Here is a 17829-nt window from a genome sequence, read left to right as displayed (position 1 = left end):
TTTATGCTCTGTGGTCTTTCTCACTTATGCAATCTCTTTCTCTTTTTTTGTCCTTTGTAACTTTTTAATATAATAACTTAAAAGTTTGAAGCAAGGAGAAGGTAAAACTTTTTCTCTGCAGAGACCCCACGAGGCCCATGATCTGGGTCCATGTGTAGGTGAAGCTCCAAATGAGGGGCCCCCGGGTGCTGGCCCAGGTGTGGCACACCCAAGGCCCTGACAGTGGGTCGGGGGCTGTCTTGCCCCCTCCGCTTCAGCTGAAGGTCACAGGAGCCAGGCACTAGTGTACAGCTTTGGGTCTCCTTCAGAAATCATCTAGTGCTTCCCAAATGCTCTGTAGGGTCCTTCCTCCAGGAGTAAAACTCTACAGAGACCCCTAGCATATTAAACAGGTGAAAGCATATGAGGCACCCTGGCTGTGGTGGCAGGGGCCAGAACCCTGGGTGGGGGACTGGGTTGGGGGGGCAGCGCCTTGGGCGTGGGAGGGCTCTGGGCAGAGCTTCACCTCTTCTCCCACCCCCTTCCCATCCCGGACAGCTGAGGGTCAGGACTGCTCGCTGTAGCCCTGACACCCCGCAGGGGCTGGGCTCCAGGGGAGGCTGACTGCAGTCCCTCCTTCTCCAGGCCTGTGTTGTCGCTTCTTCGGGCAGGTGTGCCCGGTGCTGGAGCCGCTGCCTGCAGTCCGCGGAGGGGCTTGTTCTCCTTGCGCTGGTGGCGCTTTCGCTGGGGTGGGTGGGAGCCCGGCTTTGCTAACTAGAGGTGAGGGGGGGTGGGGCTGGGGGCGTGCTGGAGGCGCTGAGTCGGGGTGTGTTCACAGCGCACAAGCAGTCTTGGTGGGTGCCCAGAAAGCGTTGAGATGCGTGGGGATACAGAGGATGGGGCTGCCTGTCCCAAGTGATGGGGTGGCGCCTGGCATGTTCTGTTGAAGAGAGGAAGCAACTGCAGGGAATCGTGTTCTCAGGTTTTACAAGCAGTCTGTGCGAAGTTGTTCTCCGCACACAGCAGAGCGCACACTAGGACGCTTGTTCATCTACTGGGGGTGGCCGGAGGGCGGGGGGTGTCCTCCGGGCCTCGCGCACACACCCGGCCTTGTGGTGGGTTCTAGAGCACGGGCCCTGGGGTGGCTTCTAGAGTCGGCACGCGCCGCTCCGAAGCGAGCCCGCGGTAGCCGGGCCGTGTGTCCGCAGGAGCTGCACCGGACCTGCCGCGCCATGCAGCAGCGCGTGGTGGAGCTTATCTCCCGCGTGTGCAACGAGGAGGTCACGGAGGAGCTGCTGCACGTCAACGACGACCTCAACAACGTCTTCCTGCGCTACGAGAGGTGGGGGGCGGGGGTAGGAGGGGGCGGGGGCAAAGTCTGTGGCAGGGGGCGGGGCCCGGGCCCGGGCCCGGGCGGGGCGGTCCAGGGCAGGGGGCGGGGCGGGGGAGTGGAGGCAGGTGCTGCCCTCCGTGAGCCTCAGGCTGGTCCCATGCCTCCCACCCAGGAGGGAGAACGGCCGGGAACCCCTGGCTCCTGCATCTGCTCCTTGGAGGAGCACCTGAATCTGCAAAGGATTAAGAGGGGAAATCTCTACCAGGGATTTCTTCTTTCCCATATTTAAAAAGAGAGACTATCCTCTCCTTTGCAGTGTCTGGAGGCTCTGAGGCAAGGGGTGTGAAAGCCGCCCGTCGCTGCTGCCTTGGGCACTCTCTCTCTCTCCTCCTGCAGACAAGTCAGTTTGGGGTTCAAGGTAGCAAACCTGCATATTCTCTCCCTTCCAGGAGCCTTCCCTCGGGAAGAAGTGTGGGATCCAGGCAGTGTTAAGCAGGCAGGTGGTGGTGAGCGGGTTCCCACCCCGGGTCTGGAGGGGGCTGCCCTAAGAAGCACCTTGGCCAGGCCAGCGTTTTGCCCTCAGGATGAGGTGGCCTCTGGGCTGCAGACTCTGGCCTGACGACCTGGCATTGCAGAAGGTCCACGTGACCAATGGGCATCTGGGCCTCAGGCTGGTTTTGCTGTGGGTGCCACAACTCCGGGCCTTGTTTCTGCTTCAGCTGTGGCGGCAGCAGTGGGTGGCCCTGTGTCCGCCAGTTGGGCGACAGGCCGACCACGGTAGGAATGTGGAGCCATCCGGGGCCCTGAGTGCCAGGGGGCACAGGAGTAGAGCCGGGTCGGGGGGAGCTCAACTCCCAGCCCCAGAGCCCTGGGCCCTGCCCTGCATCTCCCGTGTCTCCAGTCTCGATGGACTGAGCTTCTCACCCAGTAAACCCATCTCAGGAATAGGGTACTGGTGATACATAGGCAGAGCCTGGCGCTGGCAGACCTTCTGGCCAGAGAGCCTCTGACAGGACGGAGAGGGCATGGGGGAGGTGCTCCAGCACACGAACTGCAGGTGGGTTAGAATTCCTGTCCGTGTAGACTGAGTACAAACCACATCCCAGCTTGTCCTTGGGATCCCTGCTCACCAGGCGTGACTGCAGCACGTGGCGGGGACCACTGAGGGGCAGGAACCCCAGCAGAGCCCCAGCTGTAAGAGGCCTTAGCCTACAGTGTTGGGGCTTCCATGCTGGTCCCTGCCTGGGACAGAATGCCTTGAGTTCAGGAGAGGAGAGTCTGTCCTTGGCCAGGCTAGGTCCTCTCTCTGGTGACTGACCCCCGCACAGCTGCTGGGGCCTGAGCCCACCTTCCGCCTCCAGGTGCCAGCCCGTGGGCCCCACTCTTTCCTCCAGCACCTCGGCTCCTCACTCCCCAGCAGAGCTGCCGGACAGGGAGGGTGGCAGTTCTCGCCTGGATCTGAGATGCCCCCAGGGAAGGTGGCTGACCCAGCGCCCCTGCAGGGCCCAGAGGTGCCTGTGGTCTGGGAGGCCACAGGAGCTCAGTGAGTGACAGTTGAGCCAGAGGAGCCCAGGGTGTGCTTTGATGCCTCCTGGACGTGCCAGCCAGCACCTCCTCCCTCTGCTGCAGTGCCCATGGGAGGCTGACCCCCCACCCCAGTCACCCCATGCAAAGGCAGGCAGGTGTGTGTGTACAGGGTGTCTGCTCTCCGACCCCCAAATGAGCCTGGGTCTCTACTGGCCTGTGGGCCCGCGAGCACCACAGCTCCACCTCCCCGCACCCTCCTTACTCCACTTTCCCTTCCCCCTTAGGTTCGAACGATACAGGTCAGGCCGATCGGCTCAAAATGCCACTAATGGGGTGAGTGTTCCTTCTCAACTGCCTGGGGGCCAGGAGACTGGCCTGGATTTGACCTTACCTCTGGTTTTCCTAACTGTGGTTGAAATATTAGGGTGATGGAAGAGCAAGCTCTGAGGGGGAGGCTGGGGGCACATCCCTGGCGGGTGGCTGCAGGGAAACCCTGGGATCTTGTGGGCTTTCCCCTCTGGACCAGCACGTCTCCTGCCTGGCAGGTGCTGAGTGAAGTGACAGAGGACAACCTCATAGACCTGGGCCCGGGGTCTCCAGCCGTGGTGAGCCCAACTGTGGGGAGCACAGCACCCCCATCTTCTCTCTCTTCCCAGCTCGCTGGCTTGGGTGAGTGTCCCAGGCCTCCCCCCACCTCCTGGCCTTGGTGGGGGGGTCCATGGGGCAGCGTGGGCCGGGTCCTGCTGTGCCAGCTTCAGCTCAAGGCTTCTCCCTAAGTTTAAGAGTTTGAACTTGTTGGAAACCTGGAGTGGGGGGTGGCGGTCCAAGGAACTGGAGGCTGAGGACAGGTGGCTTCTGTGTTGCACGCAGACGTCCTGTGTGGCCCAAGTTATCTCCTTCTCAGTGTCAGCTGGGCCAGGGCGGTAAACCGGTGTCAGCTCCTCAGGTGCTGGACCTGCAGCCCTGAAGGCTGCTGAGGCCACGCCAGGCCTGGAAGGGTCGGCAACTGACTGGTGACCTGTGGGCACCTATGTAACATTTGTCACATAAGGGACCCTGGTCCATGCCGCTGTGACTGGCTCCTGGTGTGCCCTGCAAGGCCCGCCTGCTCACTGCTTGCCCTTGTCTTGGAGCAGCGTGGGGGGCTGTGGCTGTTCTCTACCTTTCTGCCCCCCAGGACTTCCACCCACCAGGGGCAGTCCATTGGGGAGGGGGGGCGGTCCTTCCTGAGGTCAGGCCCACATCTGTGGTCACCTGTGCTGTGTTCTGTATGCAGACCTGGGTACAGAGAGTGTCAGCGGTACCCTGAGCTCACTGCAGCAGTGCCAGCCCCGGGATAGCTTCGACGTGTTCGCCCAGACCAGAGGGAGTGCCTCGGCTGAGCAGCAGCGCAACCCGTACGCGGGGGCCCTTTTGGTGGCTCTGGGGACACTGGGGGGGCTGACCCTGGCCTGGCCCCAATGGCCAGCACAGCGGGGCCTTTAATTCGCTGGGGCCAGGACTTCACACTCTGGCTGCTGGAACCTGGCCGGAAACACCCATGCTGAGTGAGGTCGGCATCCAGGCCGTGTCAGTCTGTCCAAGTCTGGGCTCTGCTGCTACCCCTACTCGTCACTGTGGTTGCAGGAACCACCTGTGGGGTGGGGGGTGCGACGTGGGCAAGAGGGTGTGGCAGGCAGGCAGCAAGTTGGTTCCTCTCCCCGGGGGTGTGGGCAGTGGCTTCCCTGACAGCGACTCTGGCCACGATGAGCCAACTGGAATTGTGGGAGTTGATTCCAAAACACACAGCCCCCTGTATCTGCTACTGGGAGCCTTCTGTTCAGCCTTGATCCACCTTCCAGGGCCCAGCATCTTGATGCATCCAGATCTCTGGGTCTGTGCTCAGGGCTCAGCAGGTTGAGCAGGGCCCCAGGCCCCACTTCAGCACAAGAAGTCGGGGAGTAGAAGAGACAGCCGCACAATGCGTGACAGACCCTGACCCTAGACCGGGAGACCCCCCTCACTTGTCAGATGCCCCCCAAGATCGCTGCTCTGCTTTGTATGGCCGCTCCCTCGCAGCACCCTGTCCTTGAGCCTTAGAGATACCTCATATTGTTACTTGGAGACACCTCATATTGTTACTTGAAAGGGGGACACTGAGGTGCAGAGGGAGTGAGCAGCTGGACCCCCTGGCTTCAGCTGCCTTCAGACCCCGGCCTAAATATCAAGGCTGCCAAGCACTCGTGAGGAAGGTACTATGGCCAGAGTGGATGGCCAGTCTACCCCCGTCCATCCCCATGACTACCCCGTTTGTGCTCCTTTGTCCCCAGGCCTGCCTACGAGGACCCCCAGGCCGTCGGAGTACCTGCTTCGGCAGTTGATGGTCGTAAACAGAGCTCCGAAGTGGTAGGTCTGGAACCCTGCTTTTTTGCCTGGAGGGAAGGCCGGGGATGGGGTGGGGTGGGTGGTGAAGGTGGCTAGAGAGTTAGGCAAAGCTGATGGCAGTGGGGGCAGACCAGAGGGCAGACCTGGGTGAGCCACTTCAGCTCGCTGAGTCCCCCCACCTTGTGGGAGACCCCAGTGTCAGCTTTTCCAGGAGAAGACAGGCCCCGAGAGGTGGGGACTGCGAGGGCAGCCCGAGAGTGGGCAGTGGGCAGGGCTGCACCCCAAGAGGTCTGACTGGGAGCCCTGCTGTGCCCCCCGAGGTGGCTCTGGGCTCCAGGGCTCCTGTGGTCAGGGAAGGTCTGTCTCCAGAGGTTGTAGTGCCTTGGGCTGGGCAGCAGCCCAATAGGTAAGACCCTCACGGAAGGGACAGGAGGTCCCGCAGGTCCACCCACCTGTTCCATCAGAAGGGGGTTTGTGTTCTGGGCTGGCTGGGGAGCTGGGCTGCAGGGGGATGGGCAGCGCTGAGGGTGGAGGTCGGGTTGTTGGGGCCCCAGATGCCGCAATGGCTCTTTCTGCCTACCTGAGAAACGTGTGGCTGTGAGTGAATGAATGCATGTGGGGTGGACCGTAGCTCTAGAACAGCTACCCACCCCTGTCCTGGTCTAGCAAGGGGCAGTGCTTCCTCAGCATCAGCCCCTGGCCTCCCGCAGCCTCTGTCCAGGTGGCCCGAGCAGGTGGCAGTGCTGTGGCCTGCTGTCTGCAGGAAAGCTGCTCCCCTGGTCCCTTCTGGTTTAGGCAGCTTGGAGAGAGTCGTGCATCTCTCCTCACCGGCCACTAGGGGGAACCGGAGAGCCAGCTCGACTGTGGCTCTCGGTGCCCCGCCCCCTCAGACCCCTGAGGCCGGCTGGCTCTGCTCCGTGCTCTGGTGGTCATGGTCCAGGGTCTCCTGTTGCTGAGGGCGCCTCCCCCTAACTCAGGGCACCAGGGGGCCGGTGAGGCCCCTCCCCTGGCCCCCCCAGCCAAACTGGCCTGGTCAACTTCCCTCTCTGCCTTCAGGCCTGCCCCACCTGGCCCAGGTGTGCCCCAATGCCAGTGCCTGAGACTCAAGCTCAGGAACGTGGCCAGCTTCTCACCCTTCACCCTGGGCGGGCGGGTGCCTGGCCTGGCCGCCTCCCTCTTGTCAGCATCTCCACCTGCGGAAGACAGGCTGCTCCCCATGTGTCCTGCTCAATGGGGGACGCGGGAGTAGGGGTCCTGTGGGCAGGGCAGTGTGTATATGTGTGTGTGTGTGTATGTGCGGCTGTGGGGGGCATATGCCTGTCTGTGCATGTCCATGTCTGTGTGTCTGTGAGTTTGTGTGTCTGTGTGTGCGTATCCCTGTCTCTGTGTGTGTCTGTATGTCTGTGTCCATGGGTGTGTCTGTGCACACACACACTTACATGTGTCTTCAGGCCTGTACTTCAGGTTTTGTTGTTCATATCCTAAACAGTGCTGACCTGAAAATGAAAACTGGGCCAAGGGTGAAATTAAGAACACAATAAAAAGGGAAAAAGTGTGTAACCGCACCTCCACAGTACATCCAAATCAGGAATCTTAGCTTTAAATTCTTTTACTATGTAAAAAGGCAGTATCCCCAAATTCAGCATTCACATTAAGAGTTGGAAAAGGAACACACAGGTAACTGAAAGGGGAAAAAGAGGAAAAAAAGCATAAATGAAAAAAAATAGAAATGATTATGCCACAGCTACTTCTGTGACGTCGCCCCTTGGTGACCCCAAGAGTCCCAGGCAGGGAGGCATCTCCGCTGGCCTCAAGAGGTTTCCCAGGGTGGGGACAGGGCTTGAGTGTGCCCTGCCCTGTTGGGATCCCCTGTACTTAATTCCTTCTTTTATGCAGGGGTGTTTGGGAGGGGGTGGGGTGCTGGGTACAGCTCCTCGGTGACTTAGCTTCTCTGTTTCCATGACACCGGCTCTTGCCTTCTTTACCACGGGTCTTGCTGTGACTTTCCTTTCTGGGACGTTTCTGTCCTCAACCCAGAAGAGAGGTAAAGGTGGGGACTCTGCCCTGGAGCCCATAGACAGCTGGCTCATAGCCCAAGGAATGGTGAGCGGTCACCAACCGCGCTGACCCCCTGTCTCCCCAGCACTTCCCTCTGTCGCCTGCTGAGCCCCTGTGAGTCGGACAGTCCAGGGCCACCCCCCACCCCAGTGGGTGCCCAGTCTCCCCCTCCTGTCTGTCTCCTTAAACCACAGACTTCCAGCCCCAGAAACACAGCTCTGGTTTTCTGCTGAGCTCGGGCGTTTGCAGGAGTGAGGGGAGGGCCCTTCCCCCTTCATTGTCTCTGGAGCTCTGGGCAGTATTCACTTTGCAGGATGAGCACGAGTCCTGTGGCCTCTGCCTGGGGGTGGCAGGGAGGGGGGGGGGCTGCTGTGAACGTGGCCGGCCTCGGCTGGTGGGGTCTGTGCCCACTGTGTTCCCCAGAAGGGTCTGCGGCCCCTGAAGATACACAGACACAACAGGAACAGAATGAGAGGAGTCTGGTGTGGGAGCACTGGGATCACACACACAATCAGCCCTGGGAAGTAGGGCGTCTGAGACCAAAGCCTGGGAGGGTCCCTCCTGCCTCGTGATCAAGTGGCCTGAGTCTGTGCACAGAGGGGTCGCCCACTCCAACCTGCCTGCCGGGCAGAGAGCAGCTCACCTCTCACAGAGCCACCACCTGGCTACCTGCCTCTGCCACGGAAACCAGAGGTCTGTGTGTCATGGGGCCAGAGCGGGAGACGCTGGACACTCCAGGAGGAAGCAGGACTGACCCCTGGAGCCCGGGCCAGGACGGGCCAGTGGAGGGCTGTTCAGGCTGGGCCAGCATGCCTGGGCCTGTGAGTGGCACAGGGCCTCCTGGCAGAGCCAGGTGTGGCAGGGCCACCACAGCCCGGGCCAGAGTGTCTGCCCATCCAGCTTGGAGCCGGTGACTGGGCCCAGCCACACTCGGGGTCATCGCCCACTCCTCCACAGCCCTGCTTGCTGCCCCAGGCCCAGGACCAACCTTAGAGAGACAGGCTAGCCAGGCCCTCGTCTGCTTCTTTGGGGCAGGCTGGGGCTCCACCCCACACGTGTGAATGGCCTTAGAGCAGGACTCCTTAGAGCATGTTCCCTCCATTGTCCAAATTGGGAAGATCCATCGTGTGTCCTTGGACCTGTTAACCCTGCAAAAGAGGATACTGCCCACAACACATGGTGTGGCTCGGCAGCCAGTGGTGGCGCCGCCCCTGCCCGGCCCCACCTAGAGCTCCAGGCTTTGACTTCAGAAATAAGCCCAGCTAACAACTAACCCGGCATCTCACCTGTCTGATTGCAGTGTGTTTCTTTTTTTAAAAACAATGTATATTAATTGCTTTGCCTTATTTCCCATAGCGTAGAAACCCAAGTCTTTCCAAACTGCTGGAGTACAAATTCTTTGCTTGGAAACTTTTTGTACTATTGAGTGAGACCAAGGACTTATAGATGGTGGTGAGGAGGTGGAGGGCGGGCTATCAGGAGGGTCCACAGCCCCTGGATATCACCCTTGAGCGCACCACTGGCTCTGGCCTCATTGGAAACAGCGCAGGTTTCCCTGTGGGGAGGAGAGGCCCTGAGAACCTTCTGGTGCAGCTTGCCCAGCGGGGTAGGGGGCAGTGTAGGTGCCCCATCCGGCTTCAGCGTCCTCCTGCCTCTCCGAGCTTTGGTCAGAGGGCACATGGCGGGGTGGGGGTGGGGGGGAAGCCAGGGAAGCACAGCAGGAACCGCAGTAGGTTAGAGTCTGCTCCAGGTTTGGGGTGGAGGCAGGGCTCCCTGTGCAGACCCGCAGCCCCCAGATGCAGCTGAGGGCGCCTGGCAATGGCTGAGCTGGTGGCAGCCCCCTCCCTCCTGGGCTGGTGAGTGAGCCAGCCAGTGAGAGAGCCGCTCACCAGCCAGCAGCCAGTGCAGATCAGGGCTGAGGATAGCCCATCTAGCTATCCTGGGTGAGGGAGTCCGGGTGCAGATCCTCGTCGGAGTCCCCACATGAGAGGTGCCTTTATTTCTCTCTCCTTTCCATCTCCTTCCTCCACCTTACGCTCCACAGCCCCCTTGCCCAGGAGGTGCTCCCTGCAGACCACGTCAGAGCCCAGGTCGCTCAGGGTGACAACACTGAGATTCCTCGGGCCTGGGGATGTGCCCACGGCTGGGGCTGTTCGCAGGGCAGCTGAGTGTCCAGCGTGTCTGACACGCCTGGTTGTCACAGAAACCTTGCCCTGGCGCAGTGCTCCCACATCGACCACGTGGTGGGTGGCTTGTGAGCCCAGGCGCTGCATCCAGCCAGGCAGCGCAGCCCATCCCAAGGTCATGTGAGCTGTCCTGCCACCCACACCTGACCTACTCCATACCTCTCAGTCAGGGGTCAGGCCCAGGGCTCCAGGCCCTGGGTTTCTGAGTTAGAACGCGCAGCCCGAAGTGAAGGGCTCCACGGCGGTGAGTGGTGGAAGCTGTCGCCCCATTTCACAGATGAGGCCGGGGCCCAGAGGCAGGGAGCTCCTGGAGAGGGGCAAGGCCACCCAGGGGAGGGGAGAGCTGCCTCTGCTCGAGGGGTGAGGAGCCTCTCACAGGTCAGTGTTTATCTTCTGAGCATGCTGGCTCTCAAGATCGGTCCAGAGGGGGAAACAGGAGCATGATCCCTGACCCCAGGGGATCATTCTGAACATAACGAAGGCTTAAAGCCCATGGCCCCTTTAGCGGCTTTTTTCAAGCTTTGCAACCTGAGGAGTCTCTCTGCTCGACCTGGGCAGGCTGAGGCTGGTGGGCTTCAGGGACTCCCTGCTCTGGCAGCTGGAGTTGCCGGTTTCTCCCTGGAGATGTGCTGACTCTCCATACTGAGTTCTGGGAATTTGGCAGGTGGCAGGCGTCCTCCCCGAGGCCGGCATGCCAGCTTAGAAGAATCACAGTAACGAAAACTGGCATCTCCTGTCATGAGACCGTGTTGGGCGGAAACCCTGCCGGCAAGCATGAACCCAGCAGGTCGTGCCCCGGGTGCCCCTGCTCCGCTCGCTGGGACGGGAAGGGGCCTCAGGTGCTGCCAGTGCCCACAGCGGCCCACCCTGCAGAGCAAGGACCACATGTCCCTCAGCCCCATGGTCATTTCAGGGTGGTTTTTTGTTTTTTTTTTTCTTTTTTCTTTTTTTGCCCGACTCTCTGCGACCCCATGGACTCCAGCCTACCAGGCTCCTGTGTCCATGAGATTTTCCAGGCAAGGATACTGGAGTGGGTTGCCATTTCCTTCTCCAAAGGGTGGTTTTTCATTCCAGCATTCGTAAGGCCCCAGCAGGTCGAATAAATACAAATAATCTGGTGGAGGTTGGCCTGCACCTTTCTGAAACGCCTGTGGAGGCCAGATATGGGGTCTGGGGGCCTGGCTGTGTGGCCCTGGGGTGAACCCAGCTGCAGACACAGTGCTGGAGAGTTTTCTAGAAACAGTGGGCTTGCGAGTGAGTCCCAAGAGGTACTTTGTGGTCCAGCCTAGGTGAGGACACAGGTCACTTCAATCAAGGGCCGTCTACCCATTTCTGTAGGCAGGGAGCCAACATTTCATTAGCGTGACTTCAGGGAGGTTAAAAGTTACTCTTACTTCTTATCACATTACTATCTTATGACATCTGCCAGCAGCTTCACCATTTCCAGCCAAATAGATTTTCGGGCCCTTGGCACAGGCAGCCCCAGCGTGGACAAGGCCCAGGCGATGGTTGGGCGCCCTCCTTCTCTCAGGACCCCGGCCCCCTCCCCTGCTCCCCCGCCCCCTCCCCTGCTCTCAGGTGCCCTTTTCCCTTTGATGGGCAGGGGGAGGGGGTCCACAGGCAGTGCTGAAGGCTGGGAGGGGAGGGTGGAGTGAGAGGAGGCTGCTGCATTCCGGCTGCTTCGCGGGTTTCCCACTAAAGAGACACACAGATGACCACAGCCCACGGCCCCTCTGGTCATCAGAATGCTTGCTTTTGCCTGTGTCTGCTGGTGGAGGAATGTGCTGGGCTGCTGTGGGCCAGGCCACCCCTAGGCCTGGGTGCCCTCCCCACGCGGAAATGCCCCGGGACGCATTTCAGGATCCTTTCAGTGAGCAGAGCCTATACCCCTGCCAACCCCGTGCCCTGCACTGCCCTGGGCCATGGGCTGCCGTGCGGCCTCCCCGTCCTGCCTGGGCCCTGGGACCAAGGGCGGACACACTAGTCAAAAAGTTATCCACTGAAGAACGCGTACTGTGCCTCCTCCCCGCGCCCACCCGGCCGCCGCCCCGCTTCTTAGAGTCGCTGCCTTCCTCCCTGCCGCCTCCCTCGGCTGCTGCCCGCCTGCCCCACGTGTCCGCTCTGTGCGCCTTTGGTTGCCTTGGGCTGCCTGCACTGACGTGTCCGCTGTTCTGTCTCCCTGCCTGGCTGGGGGCTGCCTGGCCGCTGCCTGCCGCCTCCGCAGATCCCCGTGGTGCAGCCCTCGGTCATGGACGACATTGAGGTGTGGCTCAGGACCGACCTGGTGAGACTCCACGTTTCTGTCTTGGTGGGGAGTGGCGAGGCCCAGGCCGGGGCCCCTTGGGGCTGGCCTGGGGGCCCCAGGGGCTGCTCCCTGGGGAGTGGAGGAGGGAGGCTGGGCAGGCGCCTCCAAGACGCACCCTGACTTTTCCCAGTCACTCTGCGATTCCAGGTGTGTGCTCTTGGATTCTTTTGGTTTTTGTGCGTTTTTTAATTTTAATTTTTTTTGGTTTTCATTTTTTTCTTTTAATTGTGAAATTTTCACAGTTGTGAGTGGGTGTTTATTTTTCCATCACTGTCATCACTCTTCCCCAGTGTAGCCTGGCATCTTGGCTTTACTGGCCCCAGAGGCCACTGTCTTTGTCCCCAGAGATGGGCAGGGAGGTTAGGATGTCATACATCTCCCCATGGCAGCAGGTTCTGAGATGGGAGGCTGCGCTGGCTGGTCCCCACCCCACCCCGGCCCCCCGCCAAGCACTGTCACCCCCTGAGGGGATGTTAAAAAAATGCACCCTGGAAAGGGGTGCTTGCCCACGTCATGGCTGAAGGAACTGTTGCCCTGACCTGGGGACACCTCATCTCCTGTTTCTTGTCACCTCCTGTCAGGCCCCCCACTGGGACGGCAGACCTTAGGAGGACCTCCTGCTGCTCCGGGCCAGCACACCACCCACCCAACCCCAGAGACAGGCTTTCCAGAGACACTCTGCCCCGCAAGCCGCTGCCTGCGGGCCATGCCAGGGGAGGAAGAGGCGCCCATTAGGTCCTTCCTGACAGAACGCCTGGAGAGAAATAGCTGCTGTCACAGAGCAGGCAGGCACACCTGGCCCACCTCACCTTACAAGGGGGACCCACACTCGAGGGCAGAGCAGGGGCGGAGGCAGGAAGGAGGACGGGGCCATGTCCACCGCCCATCACTGTCTGTGCAGGGCCCAGTGGCCCCCACATCCCCCAAACAGAACTGACCGCCCAGAGCATCCTCAGTGTCCGAATCGGGGCATGGGAAGAGACTGGCACTGCTCCTAGGAGGCTGGGGCCCAGCCAACCCCCTGCCGGGGCACCTTGGGGTCAAGCCCCTATGTCTCCAGGCCTCACGCGGTTCCAGCTGCTGGCGTGGCCTTGACCACCCAGTGCCATGCAGCTGCCCGCCAAGGTCCGTGGAGTGGAGGGGCGCCCAGAGCCTGGCCTCCCCCGGCTCTTCTGCGGTCCTGCCCCGAGTTTCAGCAGGGAAGGAGCTGCACAGTTCAGTTTTTTCTTTCTGACCTTTCTGGAGGACCTAGAGCCTCCTCAGCTTTTTGTTTTTACTTTTTAAGAACAAAAGTTTCTCTTTCTCCTATAAGATGAGAGCAGCATTCTGCTCTTGCAGAATTCAGGATGGGAAGTAGGAAATGTCATTGGGTGTTGCCCTGGGGGGTGGGCCGCAGGCGGGAGTGGCCACGGGACAGCACTAACGTCCTCTCTCCGCTCTCCCACAGAAGGGCGATGACTTGGAGGAGGGCGTCACAAGCGAAGGTAGGCCTGCCTCTGACCCACTGTGGCTGTGCCCTTCCCAGGCTCTGAGAGCCTCCTTGCCGCCCTGGCGCCTCCCTGTTCCTGGACTCTATCCATCCAGGTCACCTGCTGACGTGGGAGGTGCCGGTAGGCACACTCAGCCATCCCAGGTCCACGGGACCCCAGACCGGCACTCCTGACTGGTCTGCCCCCCACCCCCTAATGGTCATTGCCGCCGAGACAAAACACATGCCATGCAGTCAGCACAGGGGGTGCCGGTCTGGGGCCCTCTGTAGGCCCTGAGCCCTGCCAGGGTGGCGTCCCTGCCAAGGTCAAGGAGGAAGTTGCCCCTCCAGCTCTCCCTGCCTTGCCACCAATGCCGATCTGGACCATGGAAAAGCACCAAGGGGCTTTTCCAGTCAGTGGTGGGGCAGGAGTCATGACTGCCCGCTTCCCTTACCCACCCTGGGTTGTGGCTGAGCTTCCTGCCTGCCCTGGTGGTGTCAGAGGAGGAAAGGGGCCCTCGCCTGTGGGATTGTGCGTGGCAGCTGAGCCCGTACCCATCACTGCCGGGCCTTGTTCTGTGTTTCAGAGTTCGATAAATTCCTTGAAGAAAGGGCCAAAGCTGCTGAAATGGTTCCCAACCTCCCCTCTCCCCCAGCGGACGCTCCGGCCCCAGCCTCGAATCCCTCAGGCCGGAAGAAGCCGGAGCGGTCAGAGGATGCCCTCTTTGCCCTGTGAGCTGTCCCTATGGTTGGGCCCCCCCCCATGGCAGGTCTCCTCTCGCCCCCAGTCCACCCAGGCTCTGGCCACTCCTCCCATCCACCGCACCCACTTGGTCCTGCGCTGCTCTGTCTCCATGGAAACACCACTGTGTTTGCTCCCAGGCCTCTCACTCGTTGGGCCCAGCTTTAGCCACCTTCTCTTTGGGAGGTGGGACAGTGTCACTGCAGCTGCAGCCCCTCAGCCTCTGCCCTCCTGCTCCCTCTGCCTGTTTCCTCCAGGAAGAGCTGGTGACTGGCCCAGCCCCAGGCAGGGCCAGCCCTTTGGGGCTGTTCCCGAGCAGTTCCTCTGGTCACTTGCCCACAGAGAAGGGGCTCAGACCCCAGCCCCATGCCCAGCTCAGCAGGCCTCTCCTGCCCTCCTGTGCCCTCCTTGGTCCCAGAAAGGGCAGGTCTGCAGCCGCAGGCTTGGTCTCACTCCCCACTGCCACTCCCTGACAAGCGTCAGCACTTCAGTAGGCTCTGTGGTGCCCGCGGGTGGCATCTCTCATCTACCACCTGCTTGACCCTCTTCACTCTCCACTGCTAGCCCAGGCCCACTGCCGAGCTGGGACCAAGGGGTCTGCCACGGGCCCATGAGGTAGAGGTAACATGGCGGTGGCCTCGCTGCCCCCATGAATGCCGCTCCATCTGTGGAGGGACCTGCACAGTGAGGGCTGGCTCTGGCTGGCCCGGGAAAGCTAGGTGCATTTCAGAATGTGCTTCATTCGGCTCGGCCCAGGGTAGCCTCTGCCTCCACCTCCAGGGCCCACAGCAGCAAGCGGTTTTGACCCTGAGTGAGATCCCAGTGACCCAGCGGCCGGCACAGCTCCAAGGCCCCTGTGCTCCTCCTGGGCGGGGTCTCAGCCTCCCCCACAGACTGTCCTGAAGCCTCACCTCACAGCCCACCTCAGAAGGTGGGGGCGGCTGGCGAGCCCCACTCCTTCCTGGGTCCTCACTTGGCCCCAGCCTGGTCTAGCCTGAGCTGCCCTGTGCCCAGAAGGGCACACGGGCTATGCCCGCAGCTTCTCGCCGGCCCGGGAGCCCTAGCCCCGCTCAGAGCTCTAGCAGGCGCTCCCTGGCATCAGGGCAAAGCTGGGGTCTCCTGGGAGCATTCAGGGTGGGGTTGGGGGCTGTGGGGGGGCGCCAGCAGGAGCAGGTGTGGAGACTGAGGTGCCATTGGGGGACCCACACCTGGCCTGGCCCTCCCGCAGCTCCCTCCACAGGGGAGGCCTGGGGTCCTACTGGCACCTCACACCCCAGCTCCTTGGAGGATGCCCCTCCATGTAGCTGGGTCAGCCTGCTGCACCCTGCCCGGCCGGGCCCCCACACTGCGCCTACCCCCTGCCCGGTCCCACCCTCAGTTAGCCTTGGATGCTGAACCGTCCAAAGCCAGCTGATGAGCTGCAGGGCAAGGTGGCCTGCTTGTGCCTGGCCACTCCAGCTGGTATCCCCAGGCCTCTAGTGTAGCCTGGGGGTGTGTCTCTGTGGGGGTGGAGCCTGCCTTGCCAGCCCAGGGGGGACATTGGGCCTCTGGGGGTCAGTCAGTCCTTCGGGAGTCAGAGCAGCCGGGCCCAGCATCTGCTGAGGGAGGAACCGGCCTCCCGGGAGTTCCTGGGTGGACGGTGTGGCAGGGGCATGTGCCTGCCCCCAGGGAGACCCCACAAAGCCGTCCCCCAGCTCCAGCTGCTCAGCCAGGCCCAGTCTAGAGAGGCCAAGCCGCTAGGGTGGTGAGTGGTGGGGGCCTCACCAGCCGTCCTGGCTGGAGCTGCCCCTCCGCTTGCCTATCAGGTCACAGCAGCCTGCCCCACCTGCCCCCACCACGCCCAGGAAGCAGGTGCCTGGGACGGGTGCTGCTCACCCTTCCCGTCCTGAGGCCCCAGGTGCCCAGGCCCATCTCACTGGTTCCCTTCTGTCTGGGAGGCTTGGCTCTTGGGCTGCTCTCCCAGGAGGGAACCCTGGCCAGAGCCTTCTGCCCAGCAGAGTGAGACCCTCCGAGCCACCAGCCTCGGCCAGTGTTAGAGACCGCAGATCCAGTATGTAATTACACTAAATTATTGCTGGGATTCCTTATAAGCACTAATTATACCTTATTATAGGTTAAAATATTTATTTTGTCAAAATATTTTCTTGGGGATGTGTTTAACCTTTTCTGTGTTGTGTGCTGAGATGTGAAAACTAACTCCTTTCTCCTGCCTCTCTGACCAGTGGGCAGCAGTAAAAAGCACTGAGTTCATGTGACCAGGCACTGGTGGGCCTTTGGCCCGCCTGCCCCAGAGCGGCCCCTGCCCAGGACCCCCAGGGGAATGTGACCGACTGGCTTATCTGTGTGCATAAGGACAATGGCCTCAGAGCTGCAGTGACTCTTCACTGGCCAGGCCAGAGGGCAAGGGGGCCGTCTGCTGTCTGTCCTCCCGTCTGTCTGTCAGCCCTTCAGTGTGATCACCTGTGCTCTCTGCCTTGGATCCCGCCTCGGCGCCCTGCCCTTCCCCTCTCTACCGGGGTCCAGAGAAGGGAGCCTGGGGAGGTGGGGCGGGTGAGGACCTGGGGCAGCAGGTGCCCAGACTCCAGCTCCTCCTGTTCCTTCCTGCCACCACAGCCCCACTTGGCCTCCGCACGCTTCTAACTCAGTCCAACCCAGCCTTCCGGAGGGTTCAGGGGGCTGTGGGCCAGTGAGGAAGAAAGCCCGTGGAGGACAGTTGAGCCTTTTGTACTGGCAGCCCCCAGGCCCGGGCCCCCTCCCCTGTCCCCAACGTGGGCATAGCCAGCTTCACCACTCAGAAGACACCCTGAGGCCCCCGCCTCTCCCATGCCCAACTTCAGCCCTTCCTGTCCCTGGGGTGCCCTGAGAACAGCTGTCAACTCAGAAGGCTCATGGCATCTCTCCAGGTGCTCCTGGAGGAAAGGGGGTGAATATTTATTCCCTCGAGTTTGCACTTGATTTGTGAGGGTTCTCAGGTTTGTTGTCGGCGTCCCCCAGCCTAGCGGTCTGTCACTGTCTGTCTCTGCCGGCAGAGCAGGACTGGAGGGTGGGTCAGTGACACCAGAGCGTCCGTCTACCCACGAGCTCTCCTAGATACGTCTGTCTAGTTTGGGATCTTGCATGTAAAATACTCCACAATAAACAAACAAACAGACTGCTGCTGTGCAATCTCTGTTTCGTCGGGCCTGCCAGAGCTGACCTCCAGCTTTGTCTAAGCAGAGGCAGCGTGAGCCTCCGTGCTGCCAGGGAAGCTTGTCCCATTCCCTCCGCTTGGGGGTAGCAGTCGGAATGAGACCAATGCCCTATGCAAAGGGAGTCTGGGAGCAGCCTCCAGAGTGTGAGGGCCCCAGGCTCTGTGGATGGAAAGTGTGTCCCCCTGTGAAAAGTGCTGTGGGCCCGAAAGAGGCCTGCTCTGTGTCCCTGTTCAGTTCAGTTCAGTCACTCAGTTGTGTCCGACGCTTTGTGAGCCAATGGACTGCAGCACGCCAGGCCTCCCTGTCCATCACCAACTCCCAGAGCTTACTCAAACTCATGTCCATAGAGTCAGTGATGCCATCCAACCATCTCATCCTCTGTTGTCCCCTTCTCCCTCCTTCAATCTTGCCCAGCATCAGGGTCTTTTCCAATGAGTCAGTTCTTCGCATCAGATGGCCGAAGTATTGGAGCTTCAGCTTCAGCATCAGTCCTTCCAATGAATATTCAGGACTGATATCCTAAAGGATTGACTGGTTTGATCTCCTTACCGTCCAAGGGACTCTCAAGAGTCTTCAACACCACAGTTCAAAAGCATTAATTCTTCAGCACTCAGCTAGCTTTATTGTCCAACTCTCACATCCATACACGATTACTGGAAAAACCATAGCTTTAACT

General features: G+C 60.8%; 1 protein-coding gene across 6 annotated transcripts in view; it reads left to right on the top strand.

Moving 5' to 3' along the window:
- Positions 1-17113, top strand: part of TOM1L2 (target of myb1 like 2 membrane trafficking protein) — a 72620-nt gene extending 55507 nt beyond the window's left edge. The window contains exons 8-16 of one of the 6 annotated variants that reach the window (XM_043472680.1): positions 1188-1321; positions 3124-3172; positions 3385-3508; positions 4116-4236; positions 5149-5224; positions 7244-7306; positions 11672-11731; positions 13200-13236; positions 13808-17113. In XM_043472680.1, coding sequence (XP_043328615.1) covers positions 1188-1321; positions 3124-3172; positions 3385-3508; positions 4116-4236; positions 5149-5224; positions 7244-7306; positions 11672-11731; positions 13200-13236; positions 13808-13956 — 813 coding nt within the window. In that variant the 3' untranslated portion in view covers positions 13957-17113. Of the gene's footprint in view, positions 1-1187; positions 1322-3123; positions 3173-3384; positions 3509-4115; positions 4237-5148; positions 5225-7240; positions 7307-11671; positions 11732-13199; positions 13237-13807 lie in introns of all 6 variants that reach the window. The other 5 variants (XM_043472669.1, XM_043472695.1, XM_043472689.1 and 2 more) reach the window with 5 other exon arrangements.
- The last annotated feature ends 716 nt before the right edge of the window (positions 17114-17829 follow it).

The sequence above is a fragment of the Cervus canadensis genome, chromosome 1 (assembly GCF_019320065.1).
Source record: "Cervus canadensis isolate Bull #8, Minnesota chromosome 1, ASM1932006v1, whole genome shotgun sequence".
Taxonomy (NCBI): domain Eukaryota; kingdom Metazoa; phylum Chordata; class Mammalia; order Artiodactyla; family Cervidae; genus Cervus; species Cervus canadensis.
The sequence above is the reverse complement of the archived record's forward strand: the minus strand, read 5'-3'. Positions and strand labels throughout refer to the sequence as shown.